Source organism: Phyllobates terribilis, unplaced genomic scaffold (assembly GCF_046119375.1).
Source record: "Phyllobates terribilis strain yellow unplaced genomic scaffold, ASM4611937v1 Scaffold_29__1_contigs__length_15306474, whole genome shotgun sequence".
In the NCBI taxonomy this organism is placed as follows: Eukaryota; Metazoa; Chordata; class Amphibia; order Anura; family Dendrobatidae; genus Phyllobates; species Phyllobates terribilis.
In genome coordinates, this window is record NW_027362789.1 from 727,778 (window position 1) to 748,458 (window position 20,681).

At 43.7% G+C, this 20,681-nt stretch overlaps 1 protein-coding gene and 1 pseudogene across 1 annotated transcript; both read left to right on the top strand.

Moving 5' to 3' along the window:
- Window positions 1-20,681, top strand: part of LOC141178572 (uncharacterized) — a 167,685-nt pseudogene that overhangs the window by 59,937 nt on the left and 87,067 nt on the right.
- Window positions 602-20,648, top strand: LOC141178571 (oocyte zinc finger protein XlCOF8.4-like). The gene is made up of 9 exons (XM_073660452.1): window positions 602-694; window positions 3,025-3,160; window positions 4,628-4,930; window positions 10,504-10,651; window positions 10,781-10,960; window positions 11,044-11,167; window positions 11,251-11,348; window positions 11,544-11,634; window positions 19,813-20,648. The coding sequence occupies exons 4-9, from the start codon at window positions 10,574-10,576 to the stop codon at window positions 20,328-20,330; spliced, it is 1,089 nt and encodes a 362-aa protein (XP_073516553.1). The 5' UTR covers window positions 602-694; window positions 3,025-3,160; window positions 4,628-4,930; window positions 10,504-10,573; the 3' UTR covers window positions 20,331-20,648.

Sequence of the window (20,681 nt, forward strand, 5' to 3'; positions counted from 1 at the left end):
TCGTACACGCGCGGCTCCGCTCCGTACACCTCGTACACGCGCGGCTCCGCACGCCTCGTACACGCGCGGCTCTGCTCCGTACGCCTCGTACACGCGCGGCTCCGCTCCGTACGCCTCGTACACGCGCGGCTCTGCTCCGTACACCTCGTACACACGCGGCTCTGCTCCGTACACCTCGTACACACGCGGCTCCGCTCCGTACACCTCGTACACACGCGGCTCCGCTCCGTACACCTCGTACACACGCGGCTCTGCTCCGTACACCTCGTACACACGCGGCTCTGCTCCGTACGCCTCGTACACACGCGGCTCCGCTCCGTACGCCTCGTACACACGGGGCTCTGCTCCGTACACCTCATACACACACGGCTCTGCTCCGTACACCTCGTACACACGCGGCTCCGCTCCGTACACCTCGTACACACGCGGCTCCGCTCCGTGCACCTCGTACACACGCGGCTCTGCTCCGTACGCCTCGTACACACGCGGCTCTGCTACATCCACACTGTAAACCCCTCCTGACCCCACACATAAACTTCAGCTCATGCAGCACCATGACAACCAGCACAGCAGAGTCCTGCATCCACTGAGGCCCCTGATCATGTGACCCCTGACTCCTCCCCTCCTGTGACCTCATCACAGCTCCTGTGCGCACAGAGCAGCCATATATGTGGTGGCGGCTCTGCAGGTGGAGGTATGTGGAGACCCCATTACTGGGCGCAGGGGGCATTAACCCCTTCAGCACGGAGACTCTTTTGGGGTCTTGTGTTGCCCCTTTATAAGAATCATAAGGTTTTTGTTCTGTTTCCTGTAATAGATACATACGACCCAACTATGGAGACAGGAAGGGAGGAAACGTATTGTTCTCATAGTACAGGGCCCCTTTACTGGCCCCACAGTGTAATGCCCCATTATGCCCCTTATGCAGTATGTATGATGCCCCCACACAGTGTAATGCCCCCATTATGCCCCTTATGCAGGATGTATGATGCCCCCACACAGTGTAATGCCCCCATTATGCCCCTTATGCAGGATGTATGATGCCCCCACACAGTGTAATGCCCCCATTATGCCCCTTATACAGTATGTATGATGCCCCATACAGTGTAATGCCCCCATGATGCCCCTTATGCAGTATGTATGATGCCCCCACACAGTATAATGCCCCCATTATGCCCCTTATGCGGGATGTATGATGCCCCAACACAGTGTAATGCCCCCATTATGCCCCTTATGCAGTATGTATGATGCCCCACACAGTGTAATGCCCCCATTATGCCCTTTATGTGGGATGTATGATGCCCCCACACAGTGTAATGCCCCCATTATGCCCTTTATGTGGGATGTATGATGCCCCCACACAGTGTAATGCCCCCATTATGCCCTTTATGTGGGATGTATGATGCCCCTACACAGTGTAATGCCCCCATTATGCCCCTTATGCTTAATGTATGATGCCCCCACACAGTGTAATGCCCCCATTATGCCCCTTATGCAGTATGTATGTTGCGCCACACAGTGTAATGCCCCCATTATGCCCCTTATGCGGGATGTATGATGCCCCAACACAGTGTAATGCCCACATTATGCCCCTTATGCAGGATGTATGATGCCCCCACATAGTGTAATGCCCCTTATGCAGTATGTAAGATGCCCCCACACAGTGTAATGCCCCCATTATGGCTCTTATGCAGTATGTGTTATGCCCCCCACACAGTGTAATGCCCCTTATGCAGGATGTATGATGCCCCCACACAGTGTAATGCCCCCATTATGCCCCTTATGCAGGATGTATGATGTTCCCACACAGTGTAATGCCCCCATTATGTCCCTTATGCAGGATGTATGATGTTCCCACACAGTGTAATGCCCCCATTATGTCCCTTATGCAGGATGTATGATGCCCCCACACAGTGTAATGCCCCCATTATGTCCCTTATGCAGGATGTATGATGCCCCCACACAGTGTAATGCCCCGATTATGCCCCTTATGCAGTATGTATGATGCCGCACACAGTGTAATGCCCCCATTATGCCCCTTATGCAGTATGTATGATGCCCCACACAGTGTAATGCCCCCAGTATGCCCCTTATGCGGGATGTATGATGCCTCAACACAGTGTAATGCCCCCATTATGCCCCTTATGCAGGATGTATGATGCCCCCACCCAGTGTAATGCCCCCATTATGCCCCTTATGCAGTATGTATGATGCCCCACACAGTGTAATGCCCCCATTATGCCCCTTATGCGGGATGTATGATGCCCCCACAGTGTAATGCCCCCATTATGCCCCTTATGCAGTATGTATGATGCCCCCATTATGCCCCTTATGCAGGATGTTTGGTGCCCCCACACAGTGTAATGCCCCCATTATGCTCCTTATGCAGGATGTTTGGTGCCCCCACACAGTGTAATGCCCCTTATGCAGTATGTATGATGCCCCCACACAGTGTAATGCCCCCATTATGCCCCTTATGCTGGATGTATGATGCCCCCCACACAGTTTAATGTTACGGGACGTATTAAAAAGGATGAAGATCAGGAATAAATAAAAAGAATGAACTTAAAAACATACAGGTCCAAACATATGGAGAGATATTATGGATTTCTTGTGTATCTTGCACATGGGATGAACATGAAATATGTCAAGATTACAAGGGAATGAACACATTCCATTTAAACAGGTGTATATTATATTCCTACACTACCACCATCCCCCCACACACAGTATAATATTTCCACAGTACCGAATGAGGTCCTGCAGTTGGAATAATCCTTCTGGGAAATGGTTTTCCCTTTGCCTGCTCCCCTCCATGTATACCCTCGAGCATGTATACTTGCATGTAGGGGAGCAGGCCTTACTAGATATCGAGGCTTTGTACAGTAATATACCGCATGAGGATGGTATCAGAGGAGTAAGACGTTTCTTGAAATTGAGATCAATAGAGTGTAGCAGACATAATGACTTCATGGAGGATCTTCTAAAACTCACTCTTACTCATAACATATTTCTTTTTGACAGGAAGTACTTCCACCAGTTCAGGGGTACTGCGATGGGGAGCCCCTGTGCCCCCTCGTATGCTAACCTATTCCTGGGCTCATAGGAGGAAACCACAATATTCAGTGATGATCATAACTGGTGGCATCCATATATTGAGGTATGATATAGATATATTGACAACATTTTTATCATCTGGTCAGAGACGAGTGAGCAATTTCTTGAATTTGTCAGGGAACTCAATATCCATAGAGTCGGCCTTAGATTTATATCAGAGTTTAATTATTACCAGTTGCCTTACTCAAGAAAGAACGGGATGGGACCGTAGGGACACTCATCTACCATTAACCTATGAGCACTAATAAACTATTAAATTACTAAAAAAAAACAAGCAATATTCAAGGGCCAATTTTTACAGTTGAGTAGAAACTGCTCTAATGTCACAGATATTAATATACAGGCAATAGACATGAACACCAGATTCAAGGAAAAAGGTACCCACAGTACATTTTGGATTACGCACAATTGTTTGCAGAAAAACAGGATAGACGGACACTCCTCCATGCCTAACCAAGAGACCAAGAAAAATATGGGATAACACGAGTAGTAGGAACTTGTCACAATCAGAGTGACCATATCTTTAATATCCTCAGAAAACACTAGGGTGTACTTGTGGTCGACCCGGACCTGAGGGTGCTGTGGGATCTACTCCCACAATAACTTTCATAAAGGGTTGGTCAATTATGGACCGTTTAGTGCATAGTTTCTATAAAAACTTGGCTAGGTAGAAGAATCTGTGGTTTCTTTAGTTGTGGAGAAAGTTGTACATGTACGGTTGAAGCCTTTTTCCAGAGGGATTATTCCAACTGTAAAATCTCAGGACTTGTATATGTGGCCACATACAACTGCCCCCTTATCCTCTCTTGCTGACAACTTTATCTTCCAAAAGGTAGGGGAGAAAACAAGGGGATCTGCTACTTTGGATCTAATCCTTATAAACAGGGAGGAAATGGTTGAGGAGGTAAAGGTGGCTGGGACCCTAGGAGGCAGCGATCATGCTATTATAGAATTTTGGATAACTAGAGGAGGAAGACATGTGAAGACTCAAACTTCAAGGTTAGATTTTAGAAAGGCAGATTTTAAGAGACTCAGAAAGAGAATAGGAGGGATCCAATGGCTGGATGTCCTTAAGGACAAAAATGTCCAGGAAGGATGGGAAATTTTTAAAAATGAGATTCTCAAAGCACAATCGTTAACAATCCCGAAAAGTAGGAAGAATGGGAAGCATTTAAGGAAACCAGGATGGATGAACACAGAACTTAAACACATGCTAAAAAGAAAGAAAGAAATGTTTATTAAATGGAAAGAGGGAGGCATATGTAAAGAAGATTATAATGCAGTCTGCAGATCCTGCAGGGCACGTATCAGGTTAGCTAAAGCTGACAATGAATTAAGGCTGGCAAGAGATGTCAAAAGCAATAAAAAAGGATTTTGGGGGTATGTCAAAAGTAAAAGAAAAGTCAAAGATGCTATAGGATTTTTACAGGATGAAAATGGAGAAATGGTAAGAGAGGATGTTGAGAAGGCCGAACTTTTTAATTCCTATTTTGCATCTGTTTTCTCTCAGAAAGAAAATGTAACATCAACTGATCTTCACTGTCCTTTTAAAGGAATAGAGGAATCCAAGTTATCAGTAAACAGAAAGATTGTGAGGGAATATTTAGCTAACATAAATGAGTTCAAGTCTCCAGGTCCAGATGAATTACACCCCAGAGTACTGAAGGAGATTGTAGAAGAAATTTTAGAACCACTCTCCATAATCTTTGAAAATTCTTGGAGAACAGGAGAAGTCCCAGAAGACTGGAGAAGAGCAAATGTTGTTCCTATCTTCAAAAAGGGGAAGAAGGTGGACCCAGGGAACTATAGGCCGGTGAGTCTGACTTCTATACCAGGAAAGATCTTTGAACAAATTATTAAACAACATGTATGTAAGTACATGGATAAGAATGAAGTGATTAACCAGAGTCAGCATGGGTTTGTAACTAACAAGTCATGTCAGACTAACTTAATTTCCTTCTATGACAGAATCACTGACTGGGTGGATCAGGGAAATGCTGTAGATATAGTATATCTTGACTTCAGCAAAGCATTTGACAAAGTATCTCACATCATCCTTATTGAAAAAATGACCAAGTATGCAATGGACCAGGCAACTGTTAGGTGGATTCATAACTGGCTTAGTGATCGGACTCAAAGGGTGGTTGTAAATGGCTTCACATCCAGCTGGATGAATGTCTCAAGTGGGGTACCACAGGGCTCCGTCCTGGGACCTGTATTGTTCAACATCTTTATCAATGATTTAGATGAAGGAATTGAGGGTAAACTGATTAAATTTGCTGATGACACAAAGCTAGGAGGGATAGCTAATACTAGAGAAGAGAGAGAAAGGATTCAAAAAGACCTAAATAAACTGGAGCAGTAGGCAGCAACCAACAGAATGGTTTTAACAGGGAAAAATGCAAAGTACTACATCTGGGCAATAAAAATGAAAAAAGCATATACAGAATGGGAGGAATAGAGCTAAGCAACAGTACATGTGAAAAAGACTTAGGTATACTAATAGATCATAGACTGAACATGAGTCAACAGTGTGATGCAGCAGCAAAAAAGGCAAATACAATTCTGGGATGCATTAACAGAAGCATACAGTCTAGATCACGTGAAGTCATTATCGGTCTTTACTCCTCTTTGGTCAGACCTCATCTGGAATACTGTGTACAGTTTTGGGCACCACATTTTAAAAAAGACATCGACAAACTGGAGCAAGTTCAGAGAAGAGCGACCAGAATGGTGACTGGTCTGCAAACCATGTCCTATGAGGAACGGTTGCAGGATTTGGGAATGTTTAGCTTGCAAAAAAGAAGACTGAGAGGAGACTTAATAGCTGTCTACAAATATGTCAAGGGCTGTCACATTGTAGAAGGATCATCTTTATTCTCATTTGCACAAGGAAAGACTAGAAGCAATGGGATGAAACTAAATGGGAGGAGACACAGATTAGATATTAGAAAAAACTTTTTGACAGTTAGGGTGATTAATGAGTGGAACAGGCTGCCACGAGAGGTGGTGAGTTCCCCTTCAATGGACGTCTTCAAACAGAGGCTGGACAGACATCTGTCTGAGATGATCTAGTGAATCCTGCTTTGAGCAGGGGGTTGGACCAGATGACCCAGGAGGTCCCTTCCAACTCTACCATTCTATGATTCTATGATTTTATGTATGCACGACCAAGAGGATTGTGGGGGGGGCATTTGGGCGAAATACGCCATGGCCGGGACACCTCATTAGTGAGACACATGAACAGTGTACATTGAGGTGAAACCAGAGACATCTCCTTTTGCATCATTGAGGTGGTTAAACCCAATGTGAGAGGAGGTGATCTCATTAGATGTATCCTCAAAATGGAAAGTGAGTGGATTTCCAGACTGGATTCACAAGCTCCAAAGGAACTCAGTGAGCAAATTTCCACCAACGTCACATTGCACCACAGACTGTCCAGGAGTTGGCGGATGCTTTAGTCCAGGTCTGGGAGGAGATCCCACAGCAGACCATCCACAACCTCATCAGGAGCATGCCCAGGCGTTGTAGGGAGGTCAAACAGGCACGTGGAGGCCACACACAATACTGAGCCTCATTTTGACTTGTTTTAACGACATATCAAAGTTGGATCAGCCTGTAGTGTGTTTTTCCACTTTAATTTTGGGGGTGGCTCCAAATCCAGGCCTCCATTGGTTAATAAATTTGATTTCATTGATGATTTTTGTGTGATTTTGTTGTCAGCACATTCAACTTTGTACAGAACAAAGTATTCAATGAGAATATTTCATTCATTCAGATCTAGGAAGTGTTATTTGAGTTTTCCCTTTATTTTTTTGAGCAGTGTATTTTGATGTTGCCCACGAGCAGATTCAATCAGGGGACCAACCAATTTCCATAGCAATTCTCTTGAATGCTCTACAATAATGGGCAAAGGCACAAGGGGACTTCGAAAGTGAGAGGTGGGGGCGGTTAACTGGCGTGTAGGGCAAGACTTGCAATACTTACATCCGGGCCAATAGAACCTCTGCACAATCTATTCCTGCGTTTTTTCCACTCCCAGATATCTCCCCAAGACATGTCAATGGGCCATGTCCAACACCTTCTGTCTATAGGGGCCTGGCACTATTAACTGCTCCACTCGCTCCTCCCTCACTTTCTTGACCCGGTACGACTCCCCACTCATCATAAAATGGGGAAACCTTGTGTCAACCCCCGGCTCCTGTGTAACCCCATTTATAACAGTGACATTATTAAAGTCTTCCTTCAGAGTTGGGTCCCTATGTTGGGCAAACCCAAAATTCTCACTGGTCACCCCTAACTCCGGAATGGCAAACTCGGGGGGCACTACCTCCTTATCCCCAATAAGGACACAAATGGGAAACCTGTCTGACTCTGGGTGTGGTGATACCTCCTCAGGGTTAACTGGTTTCTTATCTGAGCCAGCGAACTTAGAACTCTTCCCCCACACATCCCAAAACAAACAAAAGTCCCAGCCTATAGTAAAAGGGTGCAACAAGTCCTGAACGACGCCAACCTCGTGGGACTCAGTACCGTGAGCCATTTCAATGTCTACTCTGGCCATGGGCTAGTCCTTAGCATTACCATGAATGCACCGATCACCAACTTTTTTTCCCCGGGATCATTTGAAGAGGAAGGGTGGCCATCATAAGGGTCACCAGACTCCCGGATTCTAGCAGTGCCGTTACCTCCTGTCTGTTCACCTTCACAACACATGCTTGTGGCCCCTCGCTGGGTTGACATTTCACACTGCAGGTCGGATAAGCTTAATATGAACAATGGCGTCCTATGCTGCAGTCCATCGGCTCAGCGGACAATGGGCGGCTATATGGCCTGGGCCGTGGCACCTCCAGTAAACAACATCACCTGTAGGGACCTTAGGCACCACCTCCCCCGCCCCTTTGGACCTTGGATGGCCCACCCCCTTTTGAGTCTCCGCCCCCTGTTGGGAACCCCAGTATGGAGTGGGCTGCCTTCCCAAGGAACCTTCAACCCCCTGGTATCTCTTGACCAGTCCAACCAGGTCATCCGCATTCCAGGGATCACCCTGGGCAACCCAAGCCTGTATGGGCCTTGGCAGGGAGTGCACAAACCGGTCCATCACCACCCGCTCTACCATCTGCGCAGGTGTAGGGGAATCCGGTACCAGCAACTTCTGGACCAGGTGCAACAGGTCAAACATTTGGAAGCTAAGTGGTTTGTCCCGGTGATTACCCCAGCGGTGAACCCACTGCGCCCTGATAGTCATTGTCACCCCCAAGTAGGCGAGAATCTCAGTTTTTAGCTTGCCATACCCTTTGGCGTCCTGCAAAGCTAAATCATAGTACACCTTCTGGGGCTCTCCCGTCAAGTATGGCGCCAATACCTCAGCCCACTGCTCTGGCGCAAGTTTCTCCCTCTCAGCTACCCTTTCAAACACCGTTAGCAAGGCCTGAACGTCATCCACCAAGGTCATTTTCTGCAATGCCCGTTGTGACATGCAGAAGTAGTGCTGTTGCAGAGTGTGACATGCAGAAGTAGTGCTGTTGCTTTAAAAGCATTCAGCAACTATTAGCAGTAACACAAGCACATGAGACAGGAAGTGTTGTGCTCCAGAAGCATCCAGCAACTAGAGGGGTTAACACAGTTACAGGAGTACAGTGTCCATTTTAGGACATGATCAGATATCAAAATTAAACATCATAATGATGTCAGTTTGAGGCTAAATACCCTGTCTGACAAGTGTTTCTGAAAAGTGATTTTGATAAGTGACTTTTACAACTGTAGTAATAATAATAATAATAAAAAAAAAAGTCACTGTTCGCTGATGGGACTTGAACCTAAAATTCTGTATCAAGACACCAGTGCACTAACCACTGAGCTATTAACTCAGTTGAAGAAACCTAGGAGTTCCATCTGGTTATATGCTTTTCAGTGCAAATCTGATTGAAACTCATTGGGACTTATGCACAGGCTGCAAGCAAGACAAATTCAAATGATGTTTGATTTTGATGTGTGAGTCTGATGTGTGACTTTCTTCAAACATCAGAATCAGAATCACAATGACTTTTAGTCACCCTGAGTATTTTCATGGTTGATCTCATAAGATAAGAAAAGCTGCTAGTTACTATCACTTGCCTGGATAGCTCAATGGTAAGGCATCAGCCTCTGAAACTAAAGTGTCACAGTTCAAATCCCAATAGAAATATTATTATTTTTTTAACTATCCCTATTTAGCACACAAACTACAGGGGTGTTTTACTTTTAATATCTGACATTTTGATTGTCATCCTGACGTGTTAAGAGTTTCAGACACGCTGTGTATTTGCATGGTAAATTACATAGCCAAAGTAAATTGGGAGGTACTAATTTACTACATATCTATTTCCAAGTGACTGTTCATTTGCATAATTTCTTAAAGGGGTCTAATGATAACATTTCTTTATTGTCAATTTTTCTTTCCATCCACCCAAGAACTGGCTGCAAACTCCCAATTTACTTTTGCTATGTAATTATTATAATTATATATCACTACCTAAATAATCAAATAATAAACCTACAGTTTAATGGTAAGGCATCTGTGTCACATAGTTTTGGTTAGAAAGGATAATAGTAATAGTAATAATAATAATAATTAATAATAAAAAGTTCAGTGTCCCTACAGGTTTTTCTTGGCTTATGAGATTAACCATGATAATGCTTAGTAATTGTGATTCTTATTCTGATGTGTGAGAAAAGTCAGATATCAAAGCCAAGCATCAGTCCCAGACCCGAGCAACGAGCCCAATGTAAGTCTATGGGAAACTCGAGCATTTTTCAGGCGGCTCCCCCTGGCGGTCTGTTTTTGATCAAAAATAGCATGAAAGCTATCACACCATGGCAAGGTGAACCCATTCGGGATAGTCCTACTCTGTATAATATTAAAAACCTTATCCTGTGTCAAAGCCTCAAACTTCTGTGTGTGAATCAAACATGAGATCTAACGTGATAGAAGATTACAGTCCAGGGAAGATGGGAAACATTCATATAGACGACCGGTGGAGATGTAGTCAGTGAAGCACTCTGGCTAAATATGTTTCTAGAGCCATAGTAGAAGATGAATGTCGTCCTCATGAAGTAGTTATTTCTCATGTTACGTGTAATGAATATCTCCTGCAGTATTGCTAATGCCGATTCCAGTGTCGGTAAATAAGACGAGAATTAGCAATAAGGAAGATGAGTCTATGAGAAACGTGTTCAGCTGCAGACTCCAAGGAAGAAACTGCTTGTTGTCTGTGGCCTAAAATATATAGGCTTTATTACTAGATGTAAAGCAGAAAACTAAATACTGTAAAATAATATATCTCCTCATATGTTTCCCTTTATTATCTCCAGTAATTGTATTCGGCTCATCATCTTCTCATTCAGGTCCATACAATATCGGATCCTCTCAGTGAAGATCTATTAAAGAGAATTTTCCTGATTTTACCCATCAAAGATGGATTTGGACAGAGACAAGATGACGGAGAGGATATTACACTTCACCCTAGAGATCCTCTTCCGGCTTACTGGAGAGGTGAGAGATTCTGATGACGTCACATTACATCATTCTTATCTATGGGAATAACAGATGGACAGAACTGGAGAGGTGAGGACTCTGGAAATGTCTGTAGTGAGATTTATTAATGTGTCTCTCCATAACCAGAATTACACAGTAGTGAAGAAAACCTCTAGTGAGCGCTGTCAGGACCCTGTGTCTGAGGGATGGGAAAGACCCCTGAGCCCATTCACAGGGCCTCCATCTCAAGCCATGATACATGAGGACATCAATGAGCAGAAGATCCTAGAACTCACCTACAAATTGATTGAGCTGCTAACTGGAGAGGTGACACTGCTGGGAATACTGGGAAATTATACAGTAACACAATGAAAGGATCGGGGGGATGACTGTATCATTGTATGTGTCAGGTTCCTATAAGGTGTCAGGATGTCGCCATCTATTTTTCCATGGAGGAGTGGGAGTATTTAGAAGGACACAAAGATTTGTACAAAGACGTCATGATGGAGGTTCCCCAGCCCCTCACATCACCAGGTAATAGACAGGACTAAATACACACGGCCTATAATTATCTGTATGTAAAGAATGAATTCAGTCCCTGTATGTGTTTCCTACAGATCTATCCAGTAAGAGGACAACACCAGAGAGATGTCCCCGTCCTCTTCTTCCACAGGACTGTAAACAAGAAGATCCCAATGTTCCTCAGGCTCATCAGGTAGATGGAGAGAAGGTGTCATGAGATCTCCCCTATGATGTGTAGACGGCTGTGAAGGTCTTGTGTTCAGTCTTGTTTTATCCACCAGTATTATATATTTTATACTTGTGTAATGAGAACGGTGGAGATGGCAGGATTACAGCCGATCATAGATGTGACTTCTCATCTGTTTGTGACTTACAATATTTGTTTCAGGGTGAAGATCTGACCCATATTAATACTACAGAGACATATGTAAGGGGTGATGAGCGGTGTAAAGAGGAGATTCCTACATATGACTACCCAGGTGAGTAGTAACCACTAAATGCTGAGAAGTCACAGATTCTTCTCAGTCACCGGCTGTGGCTGCTTTATCGGTGGTGTAGTCCGGCCGTATTACAATTGTGTGATCACCATTTTGCCTCTAGACCACAACATTCTCTTCCACCCAAAACTGTTCAAATGATTTTGGGCATTGAAACCCTTTTCCATAGAACTTACAACCTGGAGGATCCACCTACTCCGTGTGATTAGGAGACGTTACCTGCCCAGATCTGTAAACCACAAAGCCAGAAAATTACTTGAAGAAAAATATTATGATGGCCCTGTAAGAGAAAGCGGAGGGTAATGATGCTGTTGGCTTCCTAGAACCCTGATATCTTATTGGATGAATCTACCTTCTCTCCCTTCTGTGCTGCTGAATGTGCTCTTATGGGCTCTACAAGACCAGGTCTAGTCTTTCTGGCCAAACTTCACTTTTATGATCAACAACATTAAATGTGCAGTGAGGGCCAAGTGTGAATTTCTGTCCAATAACAGCAGAGTTTCCCTTTATCCTGACTTTTCAATTTCTTTTAAAACCGACTAATTTCAAACAGGATTGTGATAAACTAAACAAAAAACATTACACCTGTGCCATGATATATCTCTAAGCTAAATTTAAGACACCTCAGCTCTGCATTATTATAAAAAGTTCTCTTTGAATGTGTAATATTTCTTCTTGAAACTCATCTGATAGAAAATATTGTCCCTTACGATAGTTTAGATTGCCAAGAGCCACCGAGCCCCAGACTCCAATTACCCCAGAGAGGTTTCACCACTAGTTACTCATTTATTACTGATGGAGACTGTTGAGTTTGATCGTTTCAGTAGATGTGTTATTGTCTATAGTCACAGTTTTTGACTATAGTAGTTAGTGCCCAAAATACTCTGATTTAACCCCTTCCTGCAGACAGTTTTGTGTTCCTATCTGGGCCCATTTTTCAAATCTGACGTGTGTCACTTTATGTGGTGATAATTTTGGAATTCTTCACAAAGGATAATAGGAAACAAATGGATCTTACAAATAATATTCCAACTTCTCTTGGATCTGACAATCCCCTATATACGGTTGTACACTACTGTCTGGGCACATGGAAGGTTAAGAAAGGAAGGTGCGCCATTTAGCTATTTGAATGCAGATCTTGCTGGGATAGTGTGCAGACACAATGTATTGGGGACACTGTTCGTTGTCACCTGGCAGCTCAAAAGATGGCCACCACGAACAGGCTTAGCGCTATCTACTCCATTATCCAGATCCCAGGGTTTGCCTTTAACCCCTCTACATGGATTTGTACTTAGAGAGAGACCCCCTAAGCTTGGGCCACAGTGTTACCTAATGTTCTGTGGTGTGAGATGCCAAGAAGAATAGTCAGATAGCCGGGTCAGAACCAGGAGAGCAGAGAAAATACAAAATCACACAAAAGTAGTCCGTAAACGGGCCGAGGTCACAGCAGGAAGCAAATACACAAGCCAGGAGCTGAGCACAGAGGACTGAACCAGAGGAGAACAAGGCTGTATCTGGCAGCTTCCGGCAATATGCTTCCAGCTTTAGTAGGGTGCGGTGCTTTCCAGTTGGCTGAAGCAAGGAAGCAGATTACTCCAGCTGGACAGCACACACACCCATATTGCCAGACTGGATAGTACTACAGGTCCCAGGCACCCTAATCTTAGTGGCTGGACAGAGCCTGGGCCGCCCAGAGCTTCTAGTTCTGACGTCTCCTCCATCACCAGCGCCGCCTGCAGGATGAATAAGGCGGCTCCTGGTGACAGAAGCAGACGTCGCAGGAGCAGATCCCAGAGGAGATGGGACACACCATTTGCAGAAGCCCTAATGTGACCAAATTGCAGAAAACCAGAGCAGTAGAAATCCCCATAAAGTGACTCCATTTTGGAAATTATAACCCTCAGTGAAATAATCTATAGGAGTAGTGACTATTTTGACTCCACAGGCACTTTCCAGAAATTAGCACGCAGTGGATGTTGGAGAGTGAAAATTACAAATATATAATTTCATTACCCAACACATAGTGCCCAGATTGTGCTCCAGGAGACACACACCATCAATTAAGTGGGTTCTTCTCACTATAGTAATGCCAAATACATGGCTGCTAAATGTGGTTTGGGCGCACTGCATGCCTCCGAAGCGAGGGGGAGATCTGACTTTGGGAGAGCGGATATTGCTGGATTGGTTTATGGAAGCCATGTTGCTTTTCAATAGCCTTTGAGCCACTAATAATGTGGAAACCTCTGGTTTTCCACTGACAGATGATGGACATGAGTGGGGACTTGTTTTTTGTGAGATGAGTAGAAGTTTTTATTGGTATTATTTCACCTACATAATATTGTTTGGTGGCTTTTTATTCCATATTTGGGAGGCAGAATTAACAAACAGTTGAACACTACGATCCACTGGTTCATCCTATGAGGTTTTCTATTAGACTGTGAACTGTTATTGTCTTGGTGAATAATGACGGCTAACATAGGTCAAAATTTAAAAAAAATCACAGAAAAAGATACATCCTTACTAACACCAAATCATATAACAAATGCACTAGCAGGATGCCGCAGACCCCCATGATAAAGGTGGGGGCAGCGCAGGTGCAAAATACTGGTGGAGCAACCACTCACAATCGTACCAATTCATGGATGGGGTGGTTGCCTAGTATTAAAGATGCAAACAGATATGTTACGGCTGTTGGTATTCATTTGATCAAGGGAGGGGGATGTTAAATGAGGTAGTGAGGGGGGGTAAAAGAACAGAATTTACTTTGATTGGTGCAGACTGTGTATTATTGCAATACCATAATCTTGATGATCAGACACACGTGTGGGTACAGAGGGGGACATGTGACAGTTCATCTTTAATCATTAAAACATGGTTAAGCAGATTAATGTAGTATCCTGGAATATTAGAGGTATGGGAGATCACAACAAAAGATTTGCGGCACTTAAATATCTTAAGGAATATCGGGAGTCGATAATCTGTCTGCAAGAAACGCATTGCAATACGGAGGCCGCTGCGGCACTGAGCAAGCTTTGGAGGGGGCCGGCCTATCACTCTATACATAGTACATACTCTAGAGGGGTTAGTGTATTGATTCATCCGAATTTGCCCTTTGAATGTGAGGGAAGTATTTGTGACAGAGAGGGTAGGTATGTGTGTCTAGTGTGCAGAGTGGCTGGGCTTAGAATTTGCCTAATTGCTCTGTATGTTCCTCCACCTTTCTCTATACAGACTCTACGACAACTATTCCCGTGGATAACGGAATTTGCTACTATACCCCTGTTGGTTATCGGTGATTTTGATATGTATCTACACGCTGAGCTTGATAAGTGTGGGGGGAGGGGCTGCTCGGGAGACATCGTTGGCAGGGGTCCTACAGGGAGTCAATATGGTGGATGTGTGGCGGGTTCGTTTCCCTAGTGTTAAACAGTGTTCGTGTTATTCGGCATCCTATTCCTCTCTGTCCAGAATTGACCTGGCTCTGGGAAATAGTCATCTGGTCCCTCTGGTCACTAAAGTAGAATACTGCACAAGATTGTTATCTGATCATTCTCCATTATTGGTTGTTCTGGGGGTAGATCCTGGAATCATAAACAGAAGGGCATTGTGGAGGTTTGGTCCTTGCTGGCTGGACGTATTCGGGGAACAGTTAGATTTAGAAGGTAAATTGGCTCATTTCTTTAGAGACAATATAGGCTCTGCTCCTTTAAATACGGTATGGGAAGCCATGAAGGCGTTCTTAAGGGGGATCCTGATTAAGGAAATTTCCGTGATCAAATCCAAAAACAGGGCTCGTACTCAGGAGTTGCGGAGGGAAGTAGACATACTGGAACAGGGGTATGTTGAGTCTCCAATCGTGGAGAATGGGGAACGCTGGACGCGGGCACAGGCTACACTAAATGACCATATATTGAAACAAGCAGAACGTAGACGATTCTTTCTTAGACAGCGGTTTTGTGTGGAGGGAGAAAGTGCAATGCACCTGCTAGCCACTATAGCTAGGGCCCAAGCTGGGGCTCCTATGATTACAGCTGTCAGGGATACTAAGGGTGTGGTAATTAATGATTCAAAGGCTATAATGGAAGAATTTTTTCGGTTCTATAGACAATTATATGCGTCCAAACTGACTAAGGCGCAAAGGGACATAGATCTATACCTTCATGATATGCAAATACCAAGTCTGACAGATAGCCAGAGAGAGCAACTAGATGCACCAATCACCCTGGAGGAGATGCAGGAAGCTTTAAAAGCTTTTCAAAATAACAAAGCCCCTGGTGCTGATGGGATCCCCGCGGAAATTTATAAGGAGGCTGGGGGGGTTTTACTTCCCAGGTTACAGGAAGTGTTTAAGGAAGCGAGGGAGGGGGGGGTTTTGCCGACTTCAATGAGGGAGGCTAACATAGTTCTTTTTCCAAAACCTGGAAAGGATGCCCTAAACCCCGAATCATATAGGCCAATATCCTTACTCTCGGTAGATGTTAAAATTTTAGCTAAGGTCTTGGCTACCAGATTGGTGGCGGTTATTACACATCTGGTTGCAGAAGACCAGACTGGGTTTTTACCGGCCAAGTCGACGGCAATTAACTTGCCTCGGCTGTTTCTTAATCTACAAATGCAGTCACAAAATAAGGGTGGTAGGGCAGTACTATCACTTGATGCCGCTAAGGCTTTTGATAGTGTCGAATGGGAGTATTTATGGGCTGTTTTGCGAAAAATGGGGTTCGGTACTGGGTTTCGGGCCTGGGTACGGCTTCTATATAACAATCCGCTAGCTCGGATTAGAATTAATGGTAGTCTTTCTGGTAGCATCGAAATGGGCAGGGGCACGCGTCAAGGCTGCCCGTTGTCTCCCCTACTGTTCGCCCTGGCTGTGGATCCATTGGCTGTTGAGCTTCGTTCCAGCAGTGAAATTCAGGGTTTCCGCTACAAAACACTGGAGGAGCGGATGGCCCTATACGCTGACGACCTTCTGTTGTTTTTGGGTGACACGGAGCAATCTCTGACGACAGCTATGAATTTAATAAGGGAGTTTGGAGATCATTCCGGCTTACGGATTAATTGGGACAAATCAGTTCTTATGCCGGTTGATGGTTTGTCTCAGAATACTAGGGTAGGGAGTACTTGCTTGAAAGTGGCGCGAGAATTTAAATATCTTGGAGTTAGAGTGACCTCATCTATCGGAGATTATATTTCTTTAAATTTACTTGAACGGCTTACTAAATTTCAACAAAAGGCCAATACTTGGAGCAAACTTCCCCTATCAATGGTAGGTCGAACTAACTTAATTAAAATGGTGTTAATGCCCCAATTATTATATATCCTTCATAATTCACTGGTTTGGATCCCCATGAGAATATTTTATAAATTTCAGGTACTGTTTCGGGAATTGATCTGGAAAAAAGGGGTGGCCAGAATCAGCTTGGATACACTTCAAAGGCCCAAAGATCAGGGGGGACTAGCCGCACCTAATCCATGGATATATTTTCTAGCTTCTCAAATGCAACAGCTCTGGTTAATCCAGGGAAACCTAGATAAACTGATACGTCTATTATCACACAATCTGCCAATTACCTCCTTTCTAGAAACAGGAATCTCGGGGTGGGATGCTAGGAGACACCTCCCGACCCTAACACTTATGGGGAACACGTGGCAGAAAATAAAATTGTTGTTGGGAATAAAAGACTTTACTCCTTTTACTCTGCTGTAGCATAATGCGAGCCTTCCAGAGATCCATAAACTGAAAGGATTTGGAATATGGGGAAAATTGGGAATAACTAATGTGGCGCAAATATTAGAGGGGGAAATATTTAAATCGTTCCAACAGATAAAAGAAGAATATTGTATTCCACAAACTAGTTTTTACTTTTATCTCCAATTGAGGCATGCATGGTGTGTACAGCTGTGACATATGCAGAGTAAAATCCAACATCATATACTGTTTAATACGCTACTATGCCATAGAGGTGGGAAGGGATTGATTTCCAGAATTTACGGGATACTTATGCAGCAATTTCAGTGGGACAGACCCTTAAATGTTAAGGAGAGGTGGGAACGCGACATTGGTACTATATCCTCAGAGGAGTTGGAAGATGTGGTGGAGAGTGTTCCGATTCTATCTACATGTGAGGCACATAGACTTTCACAGTTGTACTTATTACATAGGGTATATAGAACCCCCAAATTTCTACAGCGCATTGGGGCAAGGAATGACAGTACGTGACCAAAATGTGGAGAGGAAGGAGCAGATCTTATGCATATGATGTGGTTGTGTAGGAGGGTCGCTGTATTCTGGAATGAGTGTGTGCAATACATTAATGATGTGTTTGAGTGTAATTTACCCCTATATCCTAAAGTGTGTGCATTAGGCCTTGTAGAAATAATAGGATGTGAAGAGGATGAAATAATAGCTGTTAAGAGGACTCTATACCAGGTCAGAAAGCTTATAGCCGCACATTGGTTGGATCCCTCCCCTCTCAGGCTCCAGGAATTTTTGGATAGAATGCGTCTTTTATTGAGATTAGAAGAGGGAGTGTACAAAAAGCGGAAGGCTATACGTAAATGTGATAAAATCTGGGGTAAATGGAATATGTTTCATGGTTATCATATTATGTCTATTTTAAATATCACTTGAATTTAAAATGTTGTGGTCTCTCATGTTCTGTATAACTAATTACTGATTATCAGATACTAAGCTCTGTACCCATGGATCAAACTAGTAATGCTTTAACAGTCGGATAAGCTATATGATGGTATACGGTTTGCAACAAAATTAGTTTTTTGCCATATGGTTCTTGGGGCTGTTATGGGTGGGGGGAAGGGGAACGGGTGGGTCTTGAGAGGCACTGCTAGTTTAGTGATGCCTCACTGTTGTTTATGTATAATGTTATAAAAAGTCTTTTAATAAAAAATATCTGATTTAAAAAAAAAAAAAAGATGCACACAGATGAAGCTTGCATAGGACTCCAGTCACACAGGTAGGTGTGATGCCCAGTGTCTGGCTTAGAATAGTGATGATGCCCATACTATTAGATCAGGAGGGCTGCCCAGCACTATATAAGTGCACCCCACATGGACAGACCAGACACCCCAGTACACCCAACCAACACTAAAATGCTAAAGCATTTGTTATCTGATTTGGTGTTAGTAAGGCTGAGTTCACACGATGCGTTTTTCATGCGTTTCCGCGGCGTTTTTGCAGTTGCGTAAACGCCGCGGAAACGCATGAAAAACGCATGGTAGAAGGGCAGCAATGTTCCCCAATTGAAATCCGCATGTGCTGTGCCCACGATGCGGATTTTTCCGCAGCGTAAACGCTGCGGTCAAAAATCCGCAGCATGTCAATTAATTTTGCGGAAACGCTGCTCTTTTGCCGCCATTGACTTGCATTAGACCGCATGGAATCCGCATCACTGTATATGTTGATGCGCTTTTCATGCGGTCTAATGTGCGGATGGTACCCGGGTGTGGATGAGGGGACTCGCATCCAGAACCAGGTACCATTAAAAAAAAAAGAATAAAATAAAAAATATATGTATTCTCACCTTCTGACGGCCCGCGCTGCATCCTGCTGTCTTCCCGGGCACTTCGCGGTTGAATGAAGGACCTTCGCTGACGTCAGAGTCATGTGACGGGTCACGTGACGCTGACGTCGGAAGGTCCTAAAGTCTTCACTGCCGGCAGCCGGGACCGATGAAGCAGGACACCGGGGGCCATCAGAGGGTAAAGTATAGATTTATTTTTTATTTTTTGACATTCACACACTATATAAATCCATGCCGGTTGCATGGATTTATATAGTGGAAAGTTGACAAGCACTTTCCAAGTGATGCTAAAATCGCTTGGGAAGCGCTTGTCAACCCGCCTGCGGAAATGAAAGTGAAGACCGCTTCATTTCCGCATGTCCCTGGCAGGAAACCGCATGTACAATCCGCATGCGTTTTTTCCTGCCAGAGAGATGCTGAAACGCTCAGGAAAAAATCCTGAGCATTTCTGCATCGTGTGCACATACCCTAAGGCTGATTTTTCTGCGATGTTTTCTTGGTAAATAATGATACTTTTACATAAAGTACATTTTTACGTAGAGTTTAATTAGAAATATTCAACAATATAAATTTTAAGAATATGCTATTCATAAATAATAATTGGTTTTCTTCTTGGCAGATGACTGTACCAGGAGATCAGAGGGACAGCTGACATCTTCAATTTTTAAATCAGATGATCTTGAGATTACACAAGATACAATTGAAGTGAATGCCATTACTCCAGATATACCATCATCCCTTCACAGCAAAGATCTGTCATCTGATCATTTGAAACAGGTCCTGTCTTCTGATTCATTACCGACTACTAAGGAAAATCAAAGTCACAAAATGAGCTTTAAAAAAGAAATTGCTCCTAAAGCAAAGAAGCCATTTTCATGTTCAGAATGTGGAAATAGTTTTTTCCTTGAAAAGTCTTTTCTTAAACATCAAAACATTCACACATCAGAGAATAGATTTTTTTGTTTCAAGTGTGGGAAATTTTTTAACCAGAAATCAAATTTTGTTAATCACCAGAGAAGTCACACAGAGGAGAAGCCTTTTTTCTGTTCAGACATGAGAACTAACGTGATAGAAGATTACAGTCCGGGGAAGACGGGAAACATTCATATAGACGGCCGGTGGAGATGTAGTCAGTGACGGACTCTGGCTAAATATGTTTCAAGAGCCGTAGTAGAAGATGAAGATGTTGTTCTCATGAAGTAGTTATTTCTCATGTCACGTGTAATGAATATCTCCTGCAGTATTGCTAATGCTGATTCCAGTGTCCGTAAATCAGACGAGAATTAGCTTTATGGAAGATGAGTCTATGAGAAACGTGTTCAGCTGCAGACTCCAAGGAAGAAACTGCTTGTTTGTGGCCTAAAATATATAGGTTTTATTACTAGATGTAAAGCAGAAAACTAAATACTGTAAAATAATAAATCTCCTCATATGTTTCCCTTATTATCTCCAGTAATTGTATTATTACACAGGATTTTTATGATGTTA

What these genes read in the sequence shown, in the direction of transcription:
- LOC141178571 (XM_073660452.1), top strand. Translation starts at nt 10,574, where the DNA reads ATGGATTTGGACAGAGACAAGATGACGGAGAGGATATTACACTTCACC. An exon ending in TCTTCCGGCTTACTGGAGAG is followed by an intron (nt 10,652 to 10,780) that starts GTGAGAGATTCT and finishes CTCCATAACCAG; the next exon opens with AATTACACAGTAGTGAAGAA. An exon ending in TTGAGCTGCTAACTGGAGAG is followed by an intron (nt 10,961 to 11,043) that starts GTGACACTGCTG and finishes TGTATGTGTCAG; the next exon opens with GTTCCTATAAGGTGTCAGGA.